Source organism: Silurus meridionalis, chromosome 18 (genome assembly GCF_014805685.1).
Source record: "Silurus meridionalis isolate SWU-2019-XX chromosome 18, ASM1480568v1, whole genome shotgun sequence".
Taxonomy (NCBI): Eukaryota; Metazoa; Chordata; class Actinopteri; order Siluriformes; family Siluridae; genus Silurus; species Silurus meridionalis.
Window position 1 is genome coordinate 5,893,513 of NC_060901.1, and position 21,735 is coordinate 5,915,247.

The 21,735-nt window shown below is 38.5% G+C and overlaps 1 protein-coding gene across 2 annotated transcripts in view; it reads left to right on the forward strand.

Annotated features, from left to right (window-relative positions):
* The window catches only part of tmtc1 (transmembrane O-mannosyltransferase targeting cadherins 1), a 44,126-nt gene that overhangs the window by 10,120 nt on the left and 12,271 nt on the right, over positions 1-21,735 (forward strand). The window contains exons 3-10 of one of the 2 annotated variants that reach the window (XM_046873212.1): positions 5,029-5,102; positions 5,245-5,421; positions 12,518-12,599; positions 12,681-12,784; positions 14,241-14,319; positions 14,411-14,521; positions 17,628-17,666; positions 17,915-18,036. In XM_046873212.1, the coding sequence (XP_046729168.1) occupies positions 5,029-5,102; positions 5,245-5,421; positions 12,518-12,599; positions 12,681-12,784; positions 14,241-14,319; positions 14,411-14,521; positions 17,628-17,666; positions 17,915-18,036 (788 nt within the window). The remainder of the gene's footprint in view (positions 1-5,028; positions 5,103-5,244; positions 5,422-12,517; positions 12,600-12,680; positions 12,785-14,240; positions 14,320-14,410; positions 14,522-17,627; positions 17,667-17,914; positions 18,037-21,735) is intronic. The other variant, XM_046873213.1, reaches the window with a different exon arrangement.

Below are 21,735 nucleotides of genomic sequence, written 5' to 3' on the forward strand. Positions count from 1 at the left end.
ATTAGACTAAGATCAAATTGTTTGGCTCAGATGGTGTCCAGCATGTGTAGCGCCCCGTGTTGTTGAGTACAGTACCAAGAAAATTGTTTTGCCTGCAGTCAAGCATGGTGGTGGCAGCATCATGGTCTGTGGCTGCATTAATGCTGCTGCTACTGAGGTGCTGCAGTGCGTAAAGGATGAGGGGAACATGTACTGTGACATTCTGAAGCAGAACATGATGCCTTCGCTTTTATAAACTGGGCTTAACAGCAGTCTTTCAACATGAAATCGACCCCAAACACACCGCCAAGATGACTACTGCCTTGTTGAAGGTAAAAGTGATGGAGTGACCAAGTATGTCTCCAGATTTAAACCCTATTGAGCATGTGTGGGGCATCCCCCAGTAGAAGGTGGAGAAGTGCCATGTGTCTAATATCCAGCAGTTCTGTGATGTCATTATGGAGGAGTGGAAGATGATCCCAGCAACAACCTGTGCAGCTCTGGTGAATTCTATGCCTAGGAGGATTAGGGCAAAATATTGACACTTTGGACACAGTTTTGACATGTTCACTCAGGGTGTACTTACATATGTTGCCAGATATTTTTAAAAATAATGGCTGTATATTGATTTCTTTTTAGAGGACAGTAAATCTGTACCACTATACAAGCTGCATATTGACTAATCTAAATTATATCCAAGTTTCATTTCTCTAGAATTGTGTGAAATGTTTTTTTTGTATACCTCCAAGTAGAAAAGGTAAAAATGGCCTGTTTAATGTCCTGAGTTTGTGTCGTTCTTGTATGATCTGCTGTGAGATCAGTAATTACGGGACGTTATAAGATAATTCCGGAGTCAAATCATTATGTGCAAGACGATGTGCAGTTTTCTGTTGTTTCGTTTCAGCCTTGATAATTGTAAAGTAACGTACCGTAGCCTGCAATGACTTTTAACAAATGAGGCACTAAACGAGTGTCTCTGCTTGGGCATATGTTTGCTATTAGAAAACTGATTATTTCTACCAAAAAAAGGGAAAAACAAGTCCATATTTTTCACACTTTAAGCTTTAAGCACTTTAAGGTTGCCTTTGAATATGTAAATATTGAAGCAATTAAGACTAATGGACTAACTAAATGTTTATGTAATGGATATTATGTAAAAAAAAAAAAAAAAGTCATTCAAGAAATGAGCATCGTGTAGGCTGTAGAATTCAAACGTCACTGTTCCCAGAATCTCATTTCTGTAATGGAAAGGCACTTTAATCCTTCAGCCTGTCCAGCTCTAAACCTGTATACTTTTACTCTGATAAAGCTTACTTACATTATTAAAATATTTAGAAAACATTTTTTGCACTAGTCATCTTGTTGCCCTACTGCTGGATAGAGTGTGGGTGCTGAGGATGGATCCACATGGATAGTCAAAAGATTCTTGAGATTACTGGAGATGGATTGTAATGTAATTAATACTAATAGCTTGCCACAATGGCTTATGGTTATCACCATGAACAGTCTTTCACTTGAGTGAACAGTTATTAACCTCAACAGTGATGGAACTCCTGATGATGAAACATTGCCACGATTTTCAGTGAGGTTTTATTTTTCGTCATCTTAAAATCCACTATCTGGCTCAGCTGAGTTTTCAGTTTTGCCACTGCCACCAAGCAGCTCCCGACTGCCAGGCTGAGTATTTTATTGTGCTGTCCAATCCTGCTTTTGTAAAACTAAAATGGTGTAACCTTTTTTGAAGGGGGATTAAATCAGTGGTCAGGTTTTCTTTTTTTTTTTTTTTTTTTTTTTTTGATAATCGCAAGCATGGAGCAATCAGTATTGCAAGGTTAAGGTTTTGTGAAAAATCTGAATTGTAGTTGGCAAGAATGGAGTTGGCATTAAGTTTTAAATGTACTTTGTGTTTTTGCTTTTGAATATATAAAGATTGTGAATAATGGAAGGTTCGCAATTTATTTTGTGGCTCCTTGGTGTAATTCACACATTCAAATTTGACCCTTTATTGAAGAAATATCTGCTTGCTTTTTCCTTTCCAAATTTCATTTAATGATCAGGTCTTGATCACGTGAATGTTGGGTTGAATCAGCTGAATGTAGGGTAGATTGATTTAATGCATAAACAGACATAATTTCTGATGCTTAAAGTCTCCATCTTAAGCGGGTTGGTGTGCGAGAGGTAACTCTGTAAGTCATTGGCTGGTGTAGAAACATGATCCTGGTTACATGCCGAGCACGCACTGTGTAAGCAGCAGCGTGTGGCGTGTTTCCCCTCAGTGGGACGTGTGTGCACGCCTGCCTGCCTGCTGCCTGCCTTTGGAATCTAGGCTGCAAGTAGGGGGGATGGGTTTCTAAACCCCTCCAGATGTTTGGAGGGGAGAGAGGATTTGAAATGTTCATCTCCGTAACAGAGGCGGATATGAAAGTATGAAGCGAACTATAATGACAGATTAAAGACACTGCTGTTCTGTGGGAAGAGAGAAAGAAGCAGAAGGAGGATGCAGAGGACAAGTGGCAAGCAGGAATTTTCATTCTCTTGCCCTTTGTGTTCTTTAGTCACGCATGCCAGTCAAACTTCTTCATAATGAGAGAGAAAAAAAAACCTGACTTTCCTTCCGCCTTCTGCAGATGTACATGTTGCACGTATTCCAGTGTATTTTCAAATATGAGCAAAAAATATATATATATATTTCTAAATATAAAAAATATATCCGAATACTTTTCGATATATTTAAAAATATAAAAAGGTTATATGAATGGTGTTCATAGAAATGTATAGAAATGCTGCTGCAGCAAAAAAGGTTTCCAGTCAAAGATGTTGCTATGGTGAAAGCTGTTGTCATGGTGAAGGTAAAGGAGCAACCTAGAGTTCTCAAGGACAATTCCTAAACGGTGTTTAAATTGAAAGAATTTACAGTTAAGATCTTAAGCATGAGCACAACTAATCAAACGACGATTCAGATGAGAGAAACCAGAAGTCACCTGAAAAGAGTTGCAGGATGAGCTGAAAGCAGCAGGGACGACACTATGCAAGAGAACTATAAGCTGTGAAGAAACTAATAACCTCTGTTCCTACACATCATCCTGAAAAAGAAGCACAGAGAATCCTATCTATAATCATTTTCAAAACCCTTGAAAAAGCATAAGCAAATCAAACTTTTTTTTTTTTTATAATTATATTTGGAAATGAAAATACAGGAGCACTGCACACAACTTATCAAAAAAAAATTTATAGCAATGATTATGTCACAAATTATTTGTGTATATACAGTGAGGAAAATAAGTATTTGAACACCCTGCTATTTTGCAAGTTCTCCCACTTAGAAATCATGGAGGGGTCTGAAATTGTCATCGTAGGTGCATGTCCACTGCGAGAGACATAATCTAAAAAAAAAAAAAATCCAGAAATCACAATATATGATTTTTTAACTATTTATTTCTATGATATAGCTGCAAATAAGTATTTGAACACCTGTCTATCAGCTAGAATTCTGACCCTCAAAGACCTGTTAGTCTGCCTTTAAAATGTCCACCTTCACTACATTTATTATCCTAAATTAGATGCACCTGTTTGAGGTCGCTAGCTGCAAAAAGACACCTGTCCACCCCATACAATCAGTAAGAATCCAACTACTAACATGGCCAAGACCAAAGAGCTGTCCAAAGACACTAGAGACAAAATTGTACACCTCCACAAGGCTGGAAAGGGCTACAGGGAAATTGCCAAGCAGCTTGGTGAAAAAAGGTCCACTGTTGGAGCAATTATTAGAAAATAAAAAAAGCTAAACATGACTGTCAATCTCCCTTGGACTGGGGCTTCATGCAAGATCTCACCTTGTGGGGTCTCAATGAGGAAGGTGAGAAATCAGCCCAGAACTACACGAGAGGAGCTGGACAATGACCTGAAAAGAGCTGGGACCACCGTTTCCAAGGTTACTGTTGGTAATACACTAAGACGTCATGGTTTGAAATCATGCATGGCACCGTAGGTTCCCCTGCTTAAACCAGCACATGTCCAGGCACGTCTTAAGTTTGCCAATGACCATTTGGATGATCCAGAGGAGTCATGAGAGAAAGTCATGTGGTCAGATGAGACCAAAATAGAACTTTTGGGTCATAATTCCACTAAACGTGTTTGGAGGAAGAAGAATGATGAGCACCATCCCAAGAACACCATCCCTACTGTGAAGCATGGGGGTGGTAGCATCATGCTTTGGGGGTGTTTTTCTGCACATGGGACAGGGCGACTGCACTGTATTAAGGAGAGGATGACTGGGGCCATGTATTGCGAGATTTTGGGGAACAACCTCCTTCCCTCAGTTAGAGCATTGAAGAGGCTGGGTCTTCCAACATGACAATGACCCGAAGCACACAGCGAGGATAACCAAGGAGTGGCTCTGTAAGAAGCATATCAATGTTCTGGCGTGGCCTAGCCAGTCTCCAGACCTACACTCAATAGAGAATCTTTGAGGAGCTCAAACTCTGTGTTTCTCAGCGACAGGCCAGAAACCTGACTGATCTAGAGAAGATCTGTGGAGGAGGGCCAAAATCCTCCTGCAGTGTGTGCAAACCTGGTGAAAACTACAGGAAACGTTTGACCTCTGTAATTGCAAACAACGGCTACTGTACCAAATATTAGCATTGACTTTCTCAGGTGTTCAAATACTTATTTGCAGCTGTATCATACAAATAAATAGTTAAAAAATCATATATTGTGATTTCTGTTTTTTTTTTTTTTTTAGATTATGTATCTCACAGTGGACATGCACCTACGATGACAATTTCAGACCCCTCCATGATTTCTAAGTGGGAGAACTTACAAAATAGCAGGGTGTTCAAATACTTATTTTCCTCACTGTATGTGTGTGTATATATGTATATATATATATATATATATATATATATATATATATATATATATATATATATATTATTATTATTTTTTTTTTATTATAAAATATTTTATTCCGATTTAAATCAAATTGAGCCAAACAAGGAAAAACATTTACCTTGAAGTGCTAAGTTAAGTAATGTGCATGTTGTGTTCCAGGTGTCAGGAATTGTCGGGAGAGCAGATGTCCTGGCCTGTATGTTGTTCCTTTTAGCCTTTCTCTCCTATATTAGGTAAAATCTCTTCATCTTTTACTCTGTCCTTGCTCTAAATTCCATGTCTCTTAAGGCATCTATGTTTGGCTGCTCTGATTGATGTGTGTGTGTGTGTGTGTGTGTGTGTGTGTGTGTGTGTGTGTGTGTGTGTGTGTTTCAGGAGCGTGTCAGCATGCAGCGTGTCGGACTCCTTCCCCTCTACGGTGTCTCCTTGCTCTCTGGTGCTCTGTCTGTTCCTTGGAACCTGCGCCATGCTGGTCAAAGAGACGGGCATCACCGTGTTTGGAGTGTGCCTGCTGTACGACGGCCTGGTGCTTTGCCGCAAGCCTCGGTCCTCGTAGGTTAACACAGAGTGTGTGTTTCGCAGGTCGATGTGTTAATGAGGTCTTCCGAAGAGGTGTTGATCCTGTAGTCTGGTGGCAGCTTGGGAGAACACGGGTGTTCGTGCTTCTTAGCAGGCACGCTGGGTGTGTTTCCGGCAGCCAGGCTGGTGCTCTCACACTCCAATTTAGAGAATAACATCTAAACTATTTAGCACAGCCACGCTTGAATGATATTAAATTAGTGCCTAATAATCATTAGAATGTAGCAGAATATTCCAATAATGTAGCTCAGCCACTGCAGCAAATCAGTTACCAAAAGCACATTTTAACCTTCTTGTTGCCTTGTTCTTTTGCCTAAATTCATATTTTTAGTTGTTGTAATTTTATGTATTTAGATTTTTTATTCATTTTTTTTGTTGTTTTGTTTAATCCAAGATACTAATAAGGAATTTATGATTGGAAGAAATGCCCCATCTGATCACTGATAGTCACATCAAATAGACATTTTTTAACCAGCAGTCCTTTGATCCTTTGATTGTTGTCTGTGATCCTTTGCATTAGTTTGATGAATTAGTCATGGGGAAGACACAGTCATCGTGTTGTTCCAGGAAAGGGCTGAAATGTTTATGCAGGAATCCACTAAAAGGCTCAAGCAAAGCAATCGGACATATGCTTTCAATCCTCTTCCTGCGTGCACAAGCTCTAAATTACCCCCTGCTGTCAGTCAAATTGAAATGTGGACAGTACAAGCAGTTTCATCCTTTCATGGGCAGAGAGTTATGGAATGAGGGAGGGCGAGAGGGAAAAGGAGCGGGGGTTCACATGGACTTTAGGAATTGAGTTTCCTTTTGCTTGAGTACCGAGTATACGCTCTCAAACACAACCCAGATGCTTACAGTTTTGAACTCTTTAGTGGACGTGCCGAGATCTGCTCGGCGTTCCTCTGACTCCATCGGACCGGCCTGTTCTTCTAACAGACACACAGTGGCATTTCAAAAAAGTATTTTGCTTAATTGGAGCCAAGAGGAGTATATGCATCAGCCTCTAAAGCTTAATAAATAGTCTTAAAGCTGCTGTTAGTGAGTTAGTGCTCACTTTAGGCTACTTCCTAGTGCACAAAGTACCTGAATTTTGGCACAAAAAACTGGAACTGTGCTCCGGGGCGTCTGAAAGATTCATGAACCAGGCCTCTGAGCAGCTTTTATTCTTCCCGTCTGCTTTTGTTTCGTCTGACTTAACAAGTCCACCCTCTTTACAGTACCTCTGACTCGAATCTATTTGTTAGCCCACAGGGGGAAGTAAAAGCTCCAGTGAGCTGCGCAGGCTTATGTTTTGTTGCCTGGACACCATACTGGCTGTATTCCGGCTATGTGCTCAATAAATACAGCTAACATAATGTAATATTCTACTGTAAGCGCAATACATACAGAAACAAACTAGTATATGACTTCAACTGGTTCTGTTTACATGTCCTTGATCATCGTTTGGTTATTAGTGGTCATGTTCTATCCCTGATGTAATTGGTTACCATGGAAACGGTAACTTTTTCAGAATAAGTGCATTAACATACGCTTTGAGGCGCGCACTGTTCATTTATTTATTTATTTATTTTTAAGCTGCTGTTATAGAAAATTCTGACCAATCAGATCGAAGAGCTCTGTGCTATAATAAATAATAATGAACATTACTATAGAGTGGATGTTAGGAATAGTGGGTTGGGATTAATGAGACATTTAGGTGTGTCTCTGTTTATAATAGACACATAAGGACAATACATAAATTAGAGAAAATCATAGGACACATGCCCTTCAAGTCAGAGTTTCCACCTTCCCAGCTGCTGCGAAAAAAACCCGAAGAAAATTATATCAAATTAAATTAACTTGCTCTGCCTTGAGAAAAAAGCATTAGCAGCAGTTTGACCAAAGCGCCTGCCTCTCGTTAGTTTCCTTGATGCCCTTGAAGCCTATTGGATGCAAGTGAAGAAATAACAGCTACAAAGTGAACGCAGAACGCGGATTCTTCCAGATCCAGCACGCCGCGTCCCTGCTCGCCGCACCCCGTAATTGGCAAACGAAGTCAATCATGCGAAACAAACAAGACGTTCATTGCGCCTCCAGTGCATTCCCAAGTTCCCTATTACACACTGAGCGAATTCGGCATATCATACATCTCCATGCAGACGTTACTGAGGGGAAACTTGGTGATCATTTCAAGGATGTAGAGTTATAGGAGGAAAGAGAACGTACTGATCTGTTTGGATCTCATGGGGTCTCGTTATTCTAGAAGAATCACCTTCCAGCTTTTTCTTTTTTTAGCACTTGGACGGCTTTATGTATATTTACACACGGACATTACGGTAATAAATATAGAGGGTTACACTCCTGTCATTTATTGTTCTTTGGCTTATACATGAGCTGTATTTCAAACATACAGCTTTAGGCTGCGTTAACAACAATAATACATAAATCTATATGCTATAGATATAGAAAGGCTTTAGGCTACTGATTAGAAAGTAGGAGGTTCAAGCACAAGCACTGCCACTGCTGGTCCCTTGAGCAAGGCCCTCACCACTCTCTGCTTCAGGGGCGCTGTACCATTAGTGACCCTGTGTTCTGACCTTAGCGTCCTAACAAGCTGGGATATGTGAAGAAAGTATTTCACCTTGCTGTAATGAATATGGAACAAGTAAAAGCTTTATTCTTGCGTTCTTTCAGAAAATTGGTGGTTCAAGTCCCTTTCTTTCTTTCTTTTGGAAAGTAGGCGATTCAAGCCCATTTGTTTGTTTTTCTTTATTTATTGCTTGCTTGCTTTCTTTCACTCTTTCTTTCTTTCAGAAATGTGGTGGTTCAAGCCCCTTACTTCCTTCCTTCATTCATTCATTCATTCATTCATATATTTGTGGACATTTGTTAAGATTTGACCCTGTCTCTCACTTATGATTTTGGAAACAGCATTCAGATTCATTTTTCACAACCTTCAACCACAACAATCAACATATCCAAGGCAGCAACTAAAGCAGTGAATGTATTAGTTTAATAATCAGTGATCTCTGTTCTGTATCCTGAGATGCTTTTCTGCTCACTATGGTGTTTTGAGTTACCGTAAAAAAATGTTCCTGCTTAAAGCTTTCTGGCCATTCAATTTCAAATTTTTCTCCATTATTTAGATTATACATCAAGTTTTGCATGGGTCTGGGATTTAATGCATGTATGCCTCAAAATCCTAACGCAACCCTCCCCAATTTATCCGGGCTTGGGACCGACACTGAAGTGGCTGGGGTTGGTTCCCGGGCCGCAGCGGTGAGAGCGCCGCATCCTAACCACTAGACCACCAGGGAACCTAATCTAATAACGTGTACAAACCTCAAAAAAATCATTTGATAGATTTGTTCTGGTTTCTCATTCACAGCAATAAACCTCCATTTCACAATGTTTTTGATTACCTTTCTGTAGCCTGCCTATCAAACAAGCCCTATTCCTCGTTTATAGTGAGTGTGTGGCGCTATGTTTTGATGATACTGCAGCATTTATTGTCTCAATTCAGGCATGAATATATATTTTAAAAAGTAAATATAGTATCCCGATTAGATCTTTTTATTGCATTTTCAGTCGCTCTGTAAGTAAACGAGCATGCTGTAGGCAGCCAGGAGTAATTAGTAGTCTGGCCCGAATACAGCACTCATTAGAAATGTAGTGTGACTAGAGCACACATTAGTAATATAGTCAGGCCCAGAACGCTAATTCCTTAGCTAATTATGAGTCTTAGTGCAGACATATTTTCAAGGGCATGCTCTCAAGGACATGAATGATAAAATCTTAAATAAAAGCAGTATTTTTTTCTTTCAGTATGAGAGGCGTATTCCAGTAATTCCCGTAATCTTTCCAGTTATTCCCGTAATCTTTCCGGTAACTCGAATTTGAGTCTGGCCATTCTCCTGCCACCTTTCTACAACATCTCAATTATCAACTAAATGTTTCTGCCCACAGAGTTACCACTTACCAGATGTTTCTTACACTATTTAGTTTTGTTTGTGTGGGGGGGAGGGGATTTTTCTTTTTTTAATTTATTTATTTAATTCTATTTATACCACACCACAGGAAAATGAGATGAAATGACATTTAGAAATGAAACTGGGGGGGGATAAAAACCTGAGTATCATCAGCAGAACTGAAATAGCGATGACATCAGCATTCATGCCTCATAGACGTTGTGGTTTATAGCACAGCAGGTTGATCCCCTCATGTCCCCTCCATGTTTCGTCTGGAGTGAAAGCTTCATGGCCGTGTTTGATTGTCGAAAGCAGTAAAGCGCCTATATCCTTTGTGACCCTAGGGAGGATGAAAAGCGTGTGTATATATGTGTAATATATATACACACACACACACACACCTAGACAGGGTGTGATTAAAGGTAGCTGCAAGCTGAGAGTCGGTAGATGAAGGAGGGTGAATGAGCAGAATTAATATTAAATGTGTTCACTCTATCTTGTTCTGCACTGCTTTGACATCAAACGCATCTGCTTGGCTGGAGATCTGCTCCGTGTCATTTATTTATATTTTATTTATATGAGTAAATTAGTCAGGAATCGTTGTAGCAGAAATGATGCAGTGTTATATTTATCGTGTTTTGCTTCGTTAATGGGTACTGGATTTCATAATAATAGGTGGTATACTGCATTATAAATGATGTATGCCAAGTAAGTGCTTTATTTAGATAACTAGGTATACTGTTAGATAACTAATGCACTATGCAGATGGCATACTGATTATATTGTATTTAAGTGTAAGCCTGGCATTATATAAAAATGTATGTAAATTTATAGTAAACTAGTGTCACATTAACATCAAATTGTTGTATAAGTGGTATTGTGCATTATGCAATATACAGACGTATGCCAGGCATTATAGTGTGTGTGTGTGTGTGTGTGTAAAATGAGGGGTTTTTTTATGTTTTTTTTTTTTTAATACATTGATAAATAAAAATAATTGATAAAGTCCTCTAACCACAAGTGTTTGATATGTGTGCCAAGTTTATGCCAGGCATTAAATGCATTATGTTTGCTATGTAACATATTCTAGAATTATGAATGCGGTCATATAAGAATAACATTATCTTATGAAGTCACATAAGATGAGCATTAAAATGTTAGGTATGTAACTACCCGTATGGTGCATTGATGTATATACTAGGGGTGTTGCGGTACACAAAATTCACGGGTTCGGTACGCATCACGGTTTTTAAGTCACGGTTTGGTACGATTAGGGGGAAGAAATGCAAAACAAAACTGCTTGTCATTTTTTTATTAATGCAGATTATTATTATTATTATTATTATTATTATTATTATTATTATTTACATTTAAACCGTTTTTTTAAACAGTACATTTTTAAAACAATTTCATATGCCTGCTTGGTTAAATAATATATAAAATTATATTTTATAATGTTTTATAAAATAAATAATAGAATAAATAAAATGAATGCAATACACTTTAGTTATTAATTAAATCAAGTCATTGATTAAATTGGCAACAATTAAATTGATTTAAATAAATGGAAGAAAAATTTATTAAATAGTTTCTAGTACATTTGTTAGACCCTATTTGGGTAATTCAGACGTGCATATAAGTGTTGTATGTGTGCAAGTTTTACATTTAATATTTAATATTCTAAAGATATGATCTATTTAACTGTTCTGCTTATTTCAGCATAATTTAACAAATGTCTTGACTACTTCCATCCTTCATTTATTTACTCTCTTGATATGTGGAATTTTCAGGATTTTCTCCTACTCTGAGAAATTCTCGAAGCTGGAATAAAACCCTATAGAATCTGTATTGCTAGTTTTAGCCGCTAGCCACCTTCTGGTTAGTGGCAACGCTAGCGCTATGGATTCTTTAGAGTCTTCACACATGCGTAAAACAAATCTTATTTCCAGTGTGGAGTGAGTAGCCACAGTGACACTGCACTAACTCTAGTTTCTTTTTTTATAAGTTTAATAATTATAATTTTTAAAAAAGCGCTTAAACTGCAAGGCAGTCTCCCACTTAATACGTTCCTGAGGGAAACACAGATTGTAACTATGTTCCCTACGTAAAAAGGATTTTGGTACGAATACGTGTACCATTACACCCCTTAGTACAGTATATACTGTGTATGTATGTATGTATGTATGTATGTATGTATACACACACACACACACACACACACACGACACATTATAAATCAAGTTCTTAAATTAGTCAATATTTATAAATGGTTATTGTAACCCTTTAAAACACACCATCTATCATTCATTAGTCTTTTTTATCTCTCTCCATCCTTTATCTCTGTGGGATTGAGGGAGACATGAAGGGCAAAGAGACAGAATGGGGGAGGGGCATGTCCTATTTTAATAAATGCTGTCTTGTTGTCAAGACAGTGAACTGAATCTCAGGAGCATAATGGAGCCTGGGACATGGACACACACACACACACACACACACACACACACAGTGTCATTAGAAAAAGCTCTTGCATTTTAGCAAATCAATCAGCCAAATTGCAGTGAATTGTGCAAGTGCTCGTCCTCCTATTCTCCTTCATTCTTCTCGTCCTCTCTTCCAGCTGTCACAGTATAGTAATATTCACTCTGATCTCAAAAAAGAACTTCTGACTGATAGTCTTTTTTATAGTCTTCTAAAGTACAGTGGAACAATTGTAAAATAAGCTGCATATAACGTCACAGACATTTAAATAGATAACAAATTGGGATGCAATATTACATTTAAATAAAAAAAGATCTCTGGCAAATTGATTTGCTATATGAGGAATAATAAAATTTGTGGTTACCTCACACAAGCCCATTCTTTATTATTTTCCTATTACAGCACAATTGTTTTATTCTGTACTGTGTGTGTAATCCTCTGTATTTTTAAGAGCTTCTTTCCTTGTGAAGCATGAGCTCTTATTCCATATTATTAGTCTAATTGATGATAAATGAATTGGCTAAAAACCGTGCACCATTAATAAATGACGAATGATCCTAATCTTTTTGTTTCCAGAAGACATGGTCATGAATTCTTTAAGAGATTAAGAAGCTACCTGTTTTTTTTTTTCTTTCTTCTTTCAGGAATCTGTCTCGGTCCAGGCTGAAGGAGCTTATTCGAATCTCACGGCCCTTCATCAAACGAGCGTGTGTGGTCTCATTGTATGTAAGTGTCTTTATTGTGGGATTGCTTCGCGTTTCTGCACTGTTACGGTCTCTTTAGATCTGTGTGTATGTTTAAATATAGGTGCTGTTCATTCTTTGTGCTCGCCTGTGGCTCATGGGAGGTTCCATGCCTTTATTCTCTGAGCAGGACAATCCAGCATCGTTCTCACCTTACCTCCTCACAAGGCAAGCCTGAACACAGCAATGCAGCATCAACCGATATCCTTATACAGAATTCTGCAGTGCATAGATTTATCGCTAACCCATACCTCATACATCATCTACTGTATTTGTTATAGACTTTTCTAGAATGTGCCATACATTGTGCGTTATGCATATATTCAAGCGGCGCTATTAAAAAAAACATATTTAGCATCGTTAATGAGATGCGTATTACGCTACATATTCATCACGGCAATGAAGCGTTAAACAGTATGCAAGCATTCAAGCAAATCTGTCTAGGACCCATATCCTCACTGTTATGCTGCCTGATTATATTTACAATGATTTTTCTAGAATTCAAATACTAATTTAATATTCAGCGGTATGCAAATCTACACAGAATCCATATTCTTATGCAGTGTGGTGCAGTGTGCATATCTTTATGCACATTTATCTAGACCCTATACCTCTTTTACGGTGTGGTGAATTGTAAATATATTTTTACACATTTATCTAGACCCTATATCCTTATAGAGTGCGGTGTAGTATGTGTATCCTTATACACATTGATCTAGAATATATATCTTTATACAGTGTGGTGTAGTGTGTGTGTGTGTGTGTGTGTGTGTGTGTGTGTGTGTGTGTGTGTGTCCTTGTACACATTGATCTAGAACATATATCTTTATTCAGTGCGGTCTAGTGTATGTATCCTTATACACATTGATTTAGAACATATACCCTTATACAGAATGGTCTAGTGTGTGTATCCTTATACACTTTTATCTAGAACATATACTCTTATGCTGTGTGTGTGTGTGTGTGTGTGTGTGTGTGTGTGTGTGTGTGTGTGTGTGTGTGTGTATATATACCCTTATACACATTGATCTAGAACATATATCTTTATACAGTGCGGTGTGTGTGTGTGTGTGTGTATCCTTATACACTTTTATCTAGAACATATACCCTTATGCAGTGTGTGTGTGTGTGTGTGTGTGTGTGTGTGTGTGTGTGTGTGTGTGTGTGTGTGTGTGTGTGTGTGTGTGTATCTTTATACACCTTTATCTAGAACACATCTTTATATAGTGCAGTCTAGTGTGTATCCTTTATACACATTGATCTAGAACATATATCTTTATTTAGTGCGGTCTAGTGTGTGTGTATCCTTGTACACATTTATCTAGAACCCATATAATTATACAGGTTTATCTGAAACCCATGTCATTATACATTGGTGCATAGTGAACATTTCCTTGAGCTGGCTGGTTTAACCTCCTAGCTGGTATAAGAGTGATTAAAAACACGTCAGGACGTGATATTGTTGGAAAACTATCAACCTCATATTGAGACAATAACTTTTCACATGAGGGCACAACACACCAGGCTATAATTGATTATTTATCTTTAATGGCACACCCTGTTGTATTTCATTTCTGCTACTGTAAATCAGGTTTTTATGTCTGCATTATTGTACTTTGTCCAGGTTTCTTACTTACTGCTATCTCCTGGCTTTTAATGCCTGGCTGCTACTGGCTCCTATAATGCTGTGCTATGATTGGCAGGTAATATATAAAAAATACACACACAGAGTCAGCTTGACTAAGTGTGCACATTAAGGGTAGGCATTAAATACGCTGACTGTGGTACTTGTAGGTTGGCAGCATCCCTTTAGTGGAGTCTCTGTGGGACTTGCGCAACATGGCTGCCGTTTTGCTGGCCCTGGGAATGCTCATGCTCTGCCTGCATTGTGTTACATCACTACAGGTGAGTGAGCAAACACACATACACACACCATTTCATAAGGAAGAATTTATGTTTAAGAAATGGAGCCTTGATATAACAGCTGCAAATCTGTGTACCAGAAGTCTACCAAAGAACAGAGAACAAATAGGGAAGCTTAGGGCTACTGTGAAGAAGCTGGAGAGATTTCCCTATATAAATGGGAGAACCTGTTTATGGGACAAGCATAGCTGGGACAGTTCATAAAATATTTGGGGGGTGGGGTACATCGGAGAGTCAGGAAAAATGTGTAAGAAGGTTCTCTGAAAAGGTTTTACACTCTATTGCTCATCCTGAAAACCTTCTTGACAGATGAAGCATTGTGGTGGTAGCATCATGTTGCATGTGGTCTGGGAAACCAGTTAAAATTGAGTGTATAATAAATGAAGTTTTATACAAGGCAATTCTATAAACATCTACTTAATGATTTACTGTCCTCAAAATAACTCAACATACAGACATTATTGTCAAAATAGCTTAAAGAATAGCCCTTATTTGTCACATATACATAGCAGCACAGTGAAATTCTTTTCTTCGCATATCCCAGCTTGTTCAGAACCTGGGGTCTGAACAGCAACCCTGGAGCTTAAGAGGAATGAGGGGCCTTGCTCAAGGGCCCAAGAGTGGCAGTTTGGCAATACTGGGGCTTGAACCCCCAACCTTCCGATCAACATCCCAGCACTGTTAACTGCTGAGCTACCACTCCCCCAGGTTTTTGCATATCCCAGCTTGTTAGGGGTCAGAGCGCATGGTCGGCCATGGTAAGGTGCCTCTGGGGCAGATAGGGTTAAATGCCTTGCTTAAGGGCTCAACAGTGGCAGCTTGGCGGTGCTGGGGTATGAACCCCCGACCTTATGATCAGTAACCCAGAGCCTCAACCACTGGACCAACACTGGCAACAAAAGTGTATACAGCCTAAGTGAACGTCAAAAGAAGACACTGTATGTAGCTTTAAAGTTTAGTCGTGTGAAGAAAACGCTACACTTTAATGGAATATGGCTGACAAAAGCCTAAACCATACAGGATGAAAATTGCATTGGGTCTTTCACAGTTTTCTGTTTTTCTCATGTTCTCCGATGTGTTCATGCTTCTCATATACTTTGTGATTACACTGCATTTTCGAATTCTTGTTGAAAATGTGGTTTACCCCAAACTCAAATAAGAGCCAGTGTCTTATTTCTCCTCTGGTTCCTCTTTGATCGCTTGGTTGTCATGTTGTGAACAGAGCATATGACCATGTCACCCAAACCTCTGGGTTTGAAAAAAAAATCCAACCTGTGAGAAACTCGCTTCTTTTGTGGGCATTAATATAGATGGTGAAAGTTTGAATTCTAACATTTGGATGTCGATTTTTTTCCCATTTGAGGATGCAAATTTGGAGGACATTTAAATAGTACTTTAACAGTGAGTCCTGATATTTGTATATATAGTGCACTGTGTATCTTATACTTCTGCAGTATAGATTTGGATTTTCCCAGCAGTACCGAGTTACTTCCTTTTAAAAAACACTTGACTGTCAGTCAGTCATCCTTGAACTCCCAGAACAACGCATATGCTTGTGTGTGTGTGTTGATGTGTGTATGGTGCAAGCTGTTATCTGGTATAGTTTCTGATCTCAGATCTCCAAGTCTCAAGGGTTGGGGGGGTGTTCTTAACCAATGTCAGTTTTGGGATAGTGTGTAATGAGCAGATCTCATATCCTCTGGCTGAATTATTTATAGTGTGTCTAGGCCAGTGTGTGCAAGCTGTGTGTTCCTTTGTTTATTTGTAGTTTTATCTCCACACACACGCACAAACAGTCGGCATTTACAATTAAAAATGTGAAAATCAGGAGCAAAGAGATATTTGACACCATTTTTTTGACCTGTGGCATTTCAGGAAGAAATCGGATGACTTCTGATTCTGTTACTATGGCAGCAAAAAGAGATCCGATAAACGCTAAAGCTGCCATCATCATCATCATCATCATCATCCTCAAGACCATGACCCAACACTACCTTTTAACAGTGTACACAAAACATCATCGGCATCACTGTGGATGTGTGTCTGTTCCTTTCCGGTCGTTGTTGCCATAGCAATACATCTTGTCCACATGTATATACAAATGTCTATATCTGTTACAGAGACAATGCATCACCCGAGTGCGGGTGTGTGTGAGATTGTTGGCAGTGTTGATGCTGATTCGTCACCCGTGCAGTGGCATTGACAGAGTTTGATTAAGACGAATCCGCGTAGCAGCAGTGCACATTAATCAAGGCACAACATCTGCGCTACTGTAGAGCATGTACATTGCCTGAGCGTTGCACTCGACCCAGTTGAAATAATTGGCAAGCAGTTGATTTGTTAGGCTGCAGTATAATTTGTAAAGAATCTTTCCTCTGCAGAATAAACTTCTGTGATATCTGCATTAATTCTTTACATTATTGTCATGTGTACATGTTTTCAGTTGCAGGAAGGGCAAAAAGCATCCGGATTTGGAAATGCCATTGTTTTCCATTTACAAGAGATGGAAAAAATAGAACTTTATTATTTTGCTCACTAGGAACTACAGCTACATCCAGATTTCTGTATAGCGGCTTTGAGACAGTGTCTACTGTTAAGATCGCTGCATCAGTGAATTGAATTGAACTGAAGTGGCAGACAAAAATTATGCAATCATTGCTGTGTGAATGGGGTCATGCTGCTGTTTTGTGTTTGTGTGAAATGTACGAGACAGAGGAATAAATCCAAAGTAGTCATCTTGCTACGGAGGACTCTTGACTTTCTACGGAGGATTCGGTTTTCTGCTTTTTTCCTTCATGGATTCTAAAAAAAAAAAAAAAAAAAAAAAAGGCACCTAGAAAAAAAAGCAGTAGAAAGCTTAGATAAAGCACTAAACAACTGAAAAAAGTCCATATAAACCTTTTTTATGTTATGTTTTTTTTATGTTTTAGGCACACACATGCCGAATCATATCTGATTTTAAACAAAAGGTTATTTTACAAAAAGAATCAACAACTTTGTGCTTCATTATTGTGCATTATTCTGATTTATATTTATCTATTTAGTTAGTTTCTATAGGGGATAATTTGTTTTTCTGAACACACCACAGATCCAGGGGGAGGGTGGTAGCACCACAGTTAAGACCATGGTATGTATTCACAGGGAGTTTTTTTTCTTCCTCACTGCTCTAGTTCAGAAAATTAACTCAATATCCTGATTTCTGGAAAGCAGCTTTGTGATCAAGACTTTTGTTAAAAGATCTATACAAGTAAAAAATGAATTGAATTGGTGATATTGGCTGCAGTTTAATTATGTAATATTCCAGCATTCATTGGTGGCCAGGATTTAACACTCCTCTCTCTTTCTCTCTCTCTGTCTCTGTCTGTCTCTCTGCAGAAGATGAAGGGCAGGGAGGTGCTGGTGGGGATACTGTTCCTAGTCTTCCCCTTTATCCCTGCTACTAATCTGTTCTTCCGCGTTGGATTTGTGGTGGCTGAGAGAGTCCTCTACATGCCCAGGTTTGTGTTTGTATGTATGGTATGTGTATATGTGGGGAAACCTTACCCTTTTCCTATTTACTACACATGTCCTGTAGCTCTTTCAGTTTATTTCTTTTTCTTTTTTTACCCAACAATTGCTGTCTTTTTCAACAATCCACACCGCATTCACCGAGCCGCTCTCGGCCAGAAAGATTCTCACCACATGTCAAAGAGGAGATTTTCACCTTGTGCACTTTTCCTATACATATATTTTAATGCTCTGGAGGGATTTCTTTCTGCCTTCTAGTGCTGTATGAATTTGAGTTTAGCTTTAGTAGTCTTTTTTTCCCCCCTTCCCCTTTCGTTTTTGTGCTGTTAGAATAACACACACATACACACACAGTTGCTAGCAGAGTGTGATCTGCTTCAGTGAGCCTTTCTTCCCCAATTTCCAAGAAATAATAATGTGTAGCTGGGAGACTCTGACATTAGTGTCCCAGGTAAGTAATTGAACACAGCAATTTTAATAACGAGGCCTAACGTTTAATAAAAGGTCATTTGCAGATAATGCATAATTAATTCTGTAGTAATGAACACACACACACACACACACACACACACACACACACACAGCCACCTTAGGGCATAATGCTAATGCTGTAATGGATCACACTGGCATTTAACCTGGCTTTAGGACACGAGTGGGTAAATGTTAGCAGAAGATAATCAGTTTTAACTTCTCAGACCATACTGAGCTAATAAACACACTTATATTTGCATTCAAATGACACTAAAACTTTATATGCTGCCTAATAGTTGAATATTAATGAGCCTGAAATGTTCTACTTTCCCAGAAAACACTAGCAATAGAGCTTCACTGTCATTTCTTTTATTTCTTCCTGCACCATTAATCTTTATTTTACACGAAAAATCTTTGTTAAAATTTGGTGCAATTTACCTCTAATTCACTTTATATGCTCACTACATAGGGTATAACTCAAATTTGCTGTTTTCAATTTTCAGTTCTGACTGGTAAAAAATATTGAGGGGTATTAGAAAAATAAATATTGTCTATAGCATCCAATTTGGTAGTAGGTCTTACTATAATTCGAAACAGACAATTATAATTTCTTTAGTTCAGGGAAGTGGTGGCTCAGCGGATAAGATGTTGGACTTCTGATCGGCAGGTCATGGGTTTAAATCCCAGCACTACTAAGCTGCCACTGCTGGGCCCTTGGGCAAGGCCTTTAACCTTAGTTGTATAACTGTGATAACAGTAAGTCGCTTTGGGCGTACTGATGTCTTCACAGGAACTTGTATGGCAACTCATTTTATTTAAGCCTAAAAATAATTTACAGTACATGTATTTTGGATATTGTTTGCATGTAATGTCAGCTAACGCTGAGGTAAATCCTAGCTAGCTATGTTATTGTTACCTCAGCCTTGTCTTAGTCAGTCAAAACATTTTTTTTTTTTTTTTTTTTTATATTAAAACCTGGTTTTTAATTTAGAATTATATTTTCTATTCGAGTATCTTCATGGAGCTGCATGGAGGATTTTTTTATGTTTTTTTTTTTTTTTTTTTTTCTTGACCTCACGGGTCATTATTTAGCTGGCTAGCAGATATTAGCTTACAGCTGTCCTTCCAGTAAAGCTTTTCTCACAGTGATGTGGTTGATGGAACTTAAGCTATGAGCTTTTATTAAACTATAGGATATATTATCGTAAAACAAAACTGAAAAACATGTGAGTAAAGACAAAAGCACATGGTTTAGTGCATTTTAAGTTTACAGGTAAAGATCCTGACGCTGTATATAGTCACAGCATTGGTTGAGCAGCTTTACAGCTTTTATGTATCGTACATTCGTACTTTTTCAGAACACCTTCACACTCTGCTCGACAATTTCTTTTTGTAAAGGTTAATTTGTTGCAAAAAGAAACCAAGCTGTAATGCAAGGCTGTGTACGTTTTAAACCTCATTCCCAGGTTTCGCTTAGAATGTCTTTTTTTGTCTATAACATACTTTTGCACCTTAAGATATTTCAGTTATGTTTCACCAAAACATTAAGGGTTGATTCCCTTTTATTTTATAGTCCTGTGCTATTCGCAAGCAAACGTCATTTAGCAAACGCAGTGGTAAAGCTAATTTACCTCACACTACAGTAGCATGTGACAAGCCACTCATGTGTCCTGTAGTTTGTCTCATGTTGATGTGTAACAGACTGATACTCTTCCTGCTTTTAGCTTATAGCCCTAAAACCAAGTAGTTACTAGATCACAAAGTGAAAAATCCACCAACAAAAACGTGTTTTCTGATTAGCTAAGCAGTCTAGCCAAGCTAGCAAAGTACACACGCTGAGGCACTGATAATCTTGGTGTTCTTGTTGGGGTGGGGAGTAGGACATGAAGAAATGACATTGGATCTTTACATAGACCTGAGAAAACTCCTGGGTTTAAATGTTTCAGTGTGAGAGTTTTAGCGTTGGACGAGGATCTATGTGTTAATTATGAAACAGAAGTGACTCGCTCCAAAGTTATTTATTTCCTCATGGAAAAGAGGAGCTGTGAGGACAGATGCTTTGTAATTGGAAGAGAGAGTGAGATGAGTGTGAAAAGCCCTGTGTATAAGTGTGATACGGAGTGAGAACTGTGTTTAGTGATTGTGAGTGTTTGCTAGGTTAAGTACTCTTTATCTACTTGTTTGAAAAAGAAGGAATCCCACATGGTTTTTTTTTTGTTTGTTTGGGTTTTTTTACTTTCTCCGGATTTTATGCTGCAAATTTTCTCTTCTTTTTTGTTTGCATTTTTCTTCTTCATGGTTATGCCGTGATTATACCATGTACCACCAATGTCCTTTATTAATGGGTTCTTCGTGTATCAGTCGATCTCTCACTCTCTTTATCTATCGCTCTGCTTTTTCAGTGTTTCTTGCCTTCTATCTTATTTCTCATTTGTGCTCTCTCTCTCTCTCTCTCTCTCTCTCTCTCTCTCTCTCTCTCTCTCTTCTTAATCTCATGTTTTCTGTTTCTTTCTTTATTTAGCATGGTCTGTTTTCTGTGTCTTTCCCAATGTCTCTGTCTGTCTGTTAGTTACTTTATCCCCTTCTTTTCTTTCACTATCGTTTTTTTTTTCTTTATAGATATAGAAATATCTGTCTTTGTTGTTGCCTATTAATGCATATCTGTTTGTCTCACTCTGTTTGTATATCTGTCTCACTGTATCTGACTAATCCTTTTATTTTCACTCATCTCTGTTCATGCATCTGTCGTTTGCTTTCTTTGTCGATCTGTAGCTCTTTCCTCCTGTTCAGCTCACTTTTGTTTTCACTTCACATACACAGATACGCCCCCCCACACACACTCAGTGCTCTATTGCATGCTTTTTGCACTGTTCAGCTTATTGACATATTATGTGAGTATGGAGAAGCGAACACACACACACACACACACACACACACACGCACACACACACACACGAGTTACATGAGATTTCAGAATGTACCAGTCTTGCCTGTGGAGATTATGTATCTGTGCACTGGAGTATAATGAGCATTTAATGTGATTCAGAAAACAGCTCGAACCTGTATTACCATTTCTCAGGTATCTGATACATATAATGGCTCCAGTGCTACATTTTCTAGGCAGGTTTTAGATTTCCAGGCGGTGGGCAGTGCTGCCGGTGTGATGAGCTCGAGAGCTAATCAAAAACATCTTTATCCTCAATATCCATTCACATTTA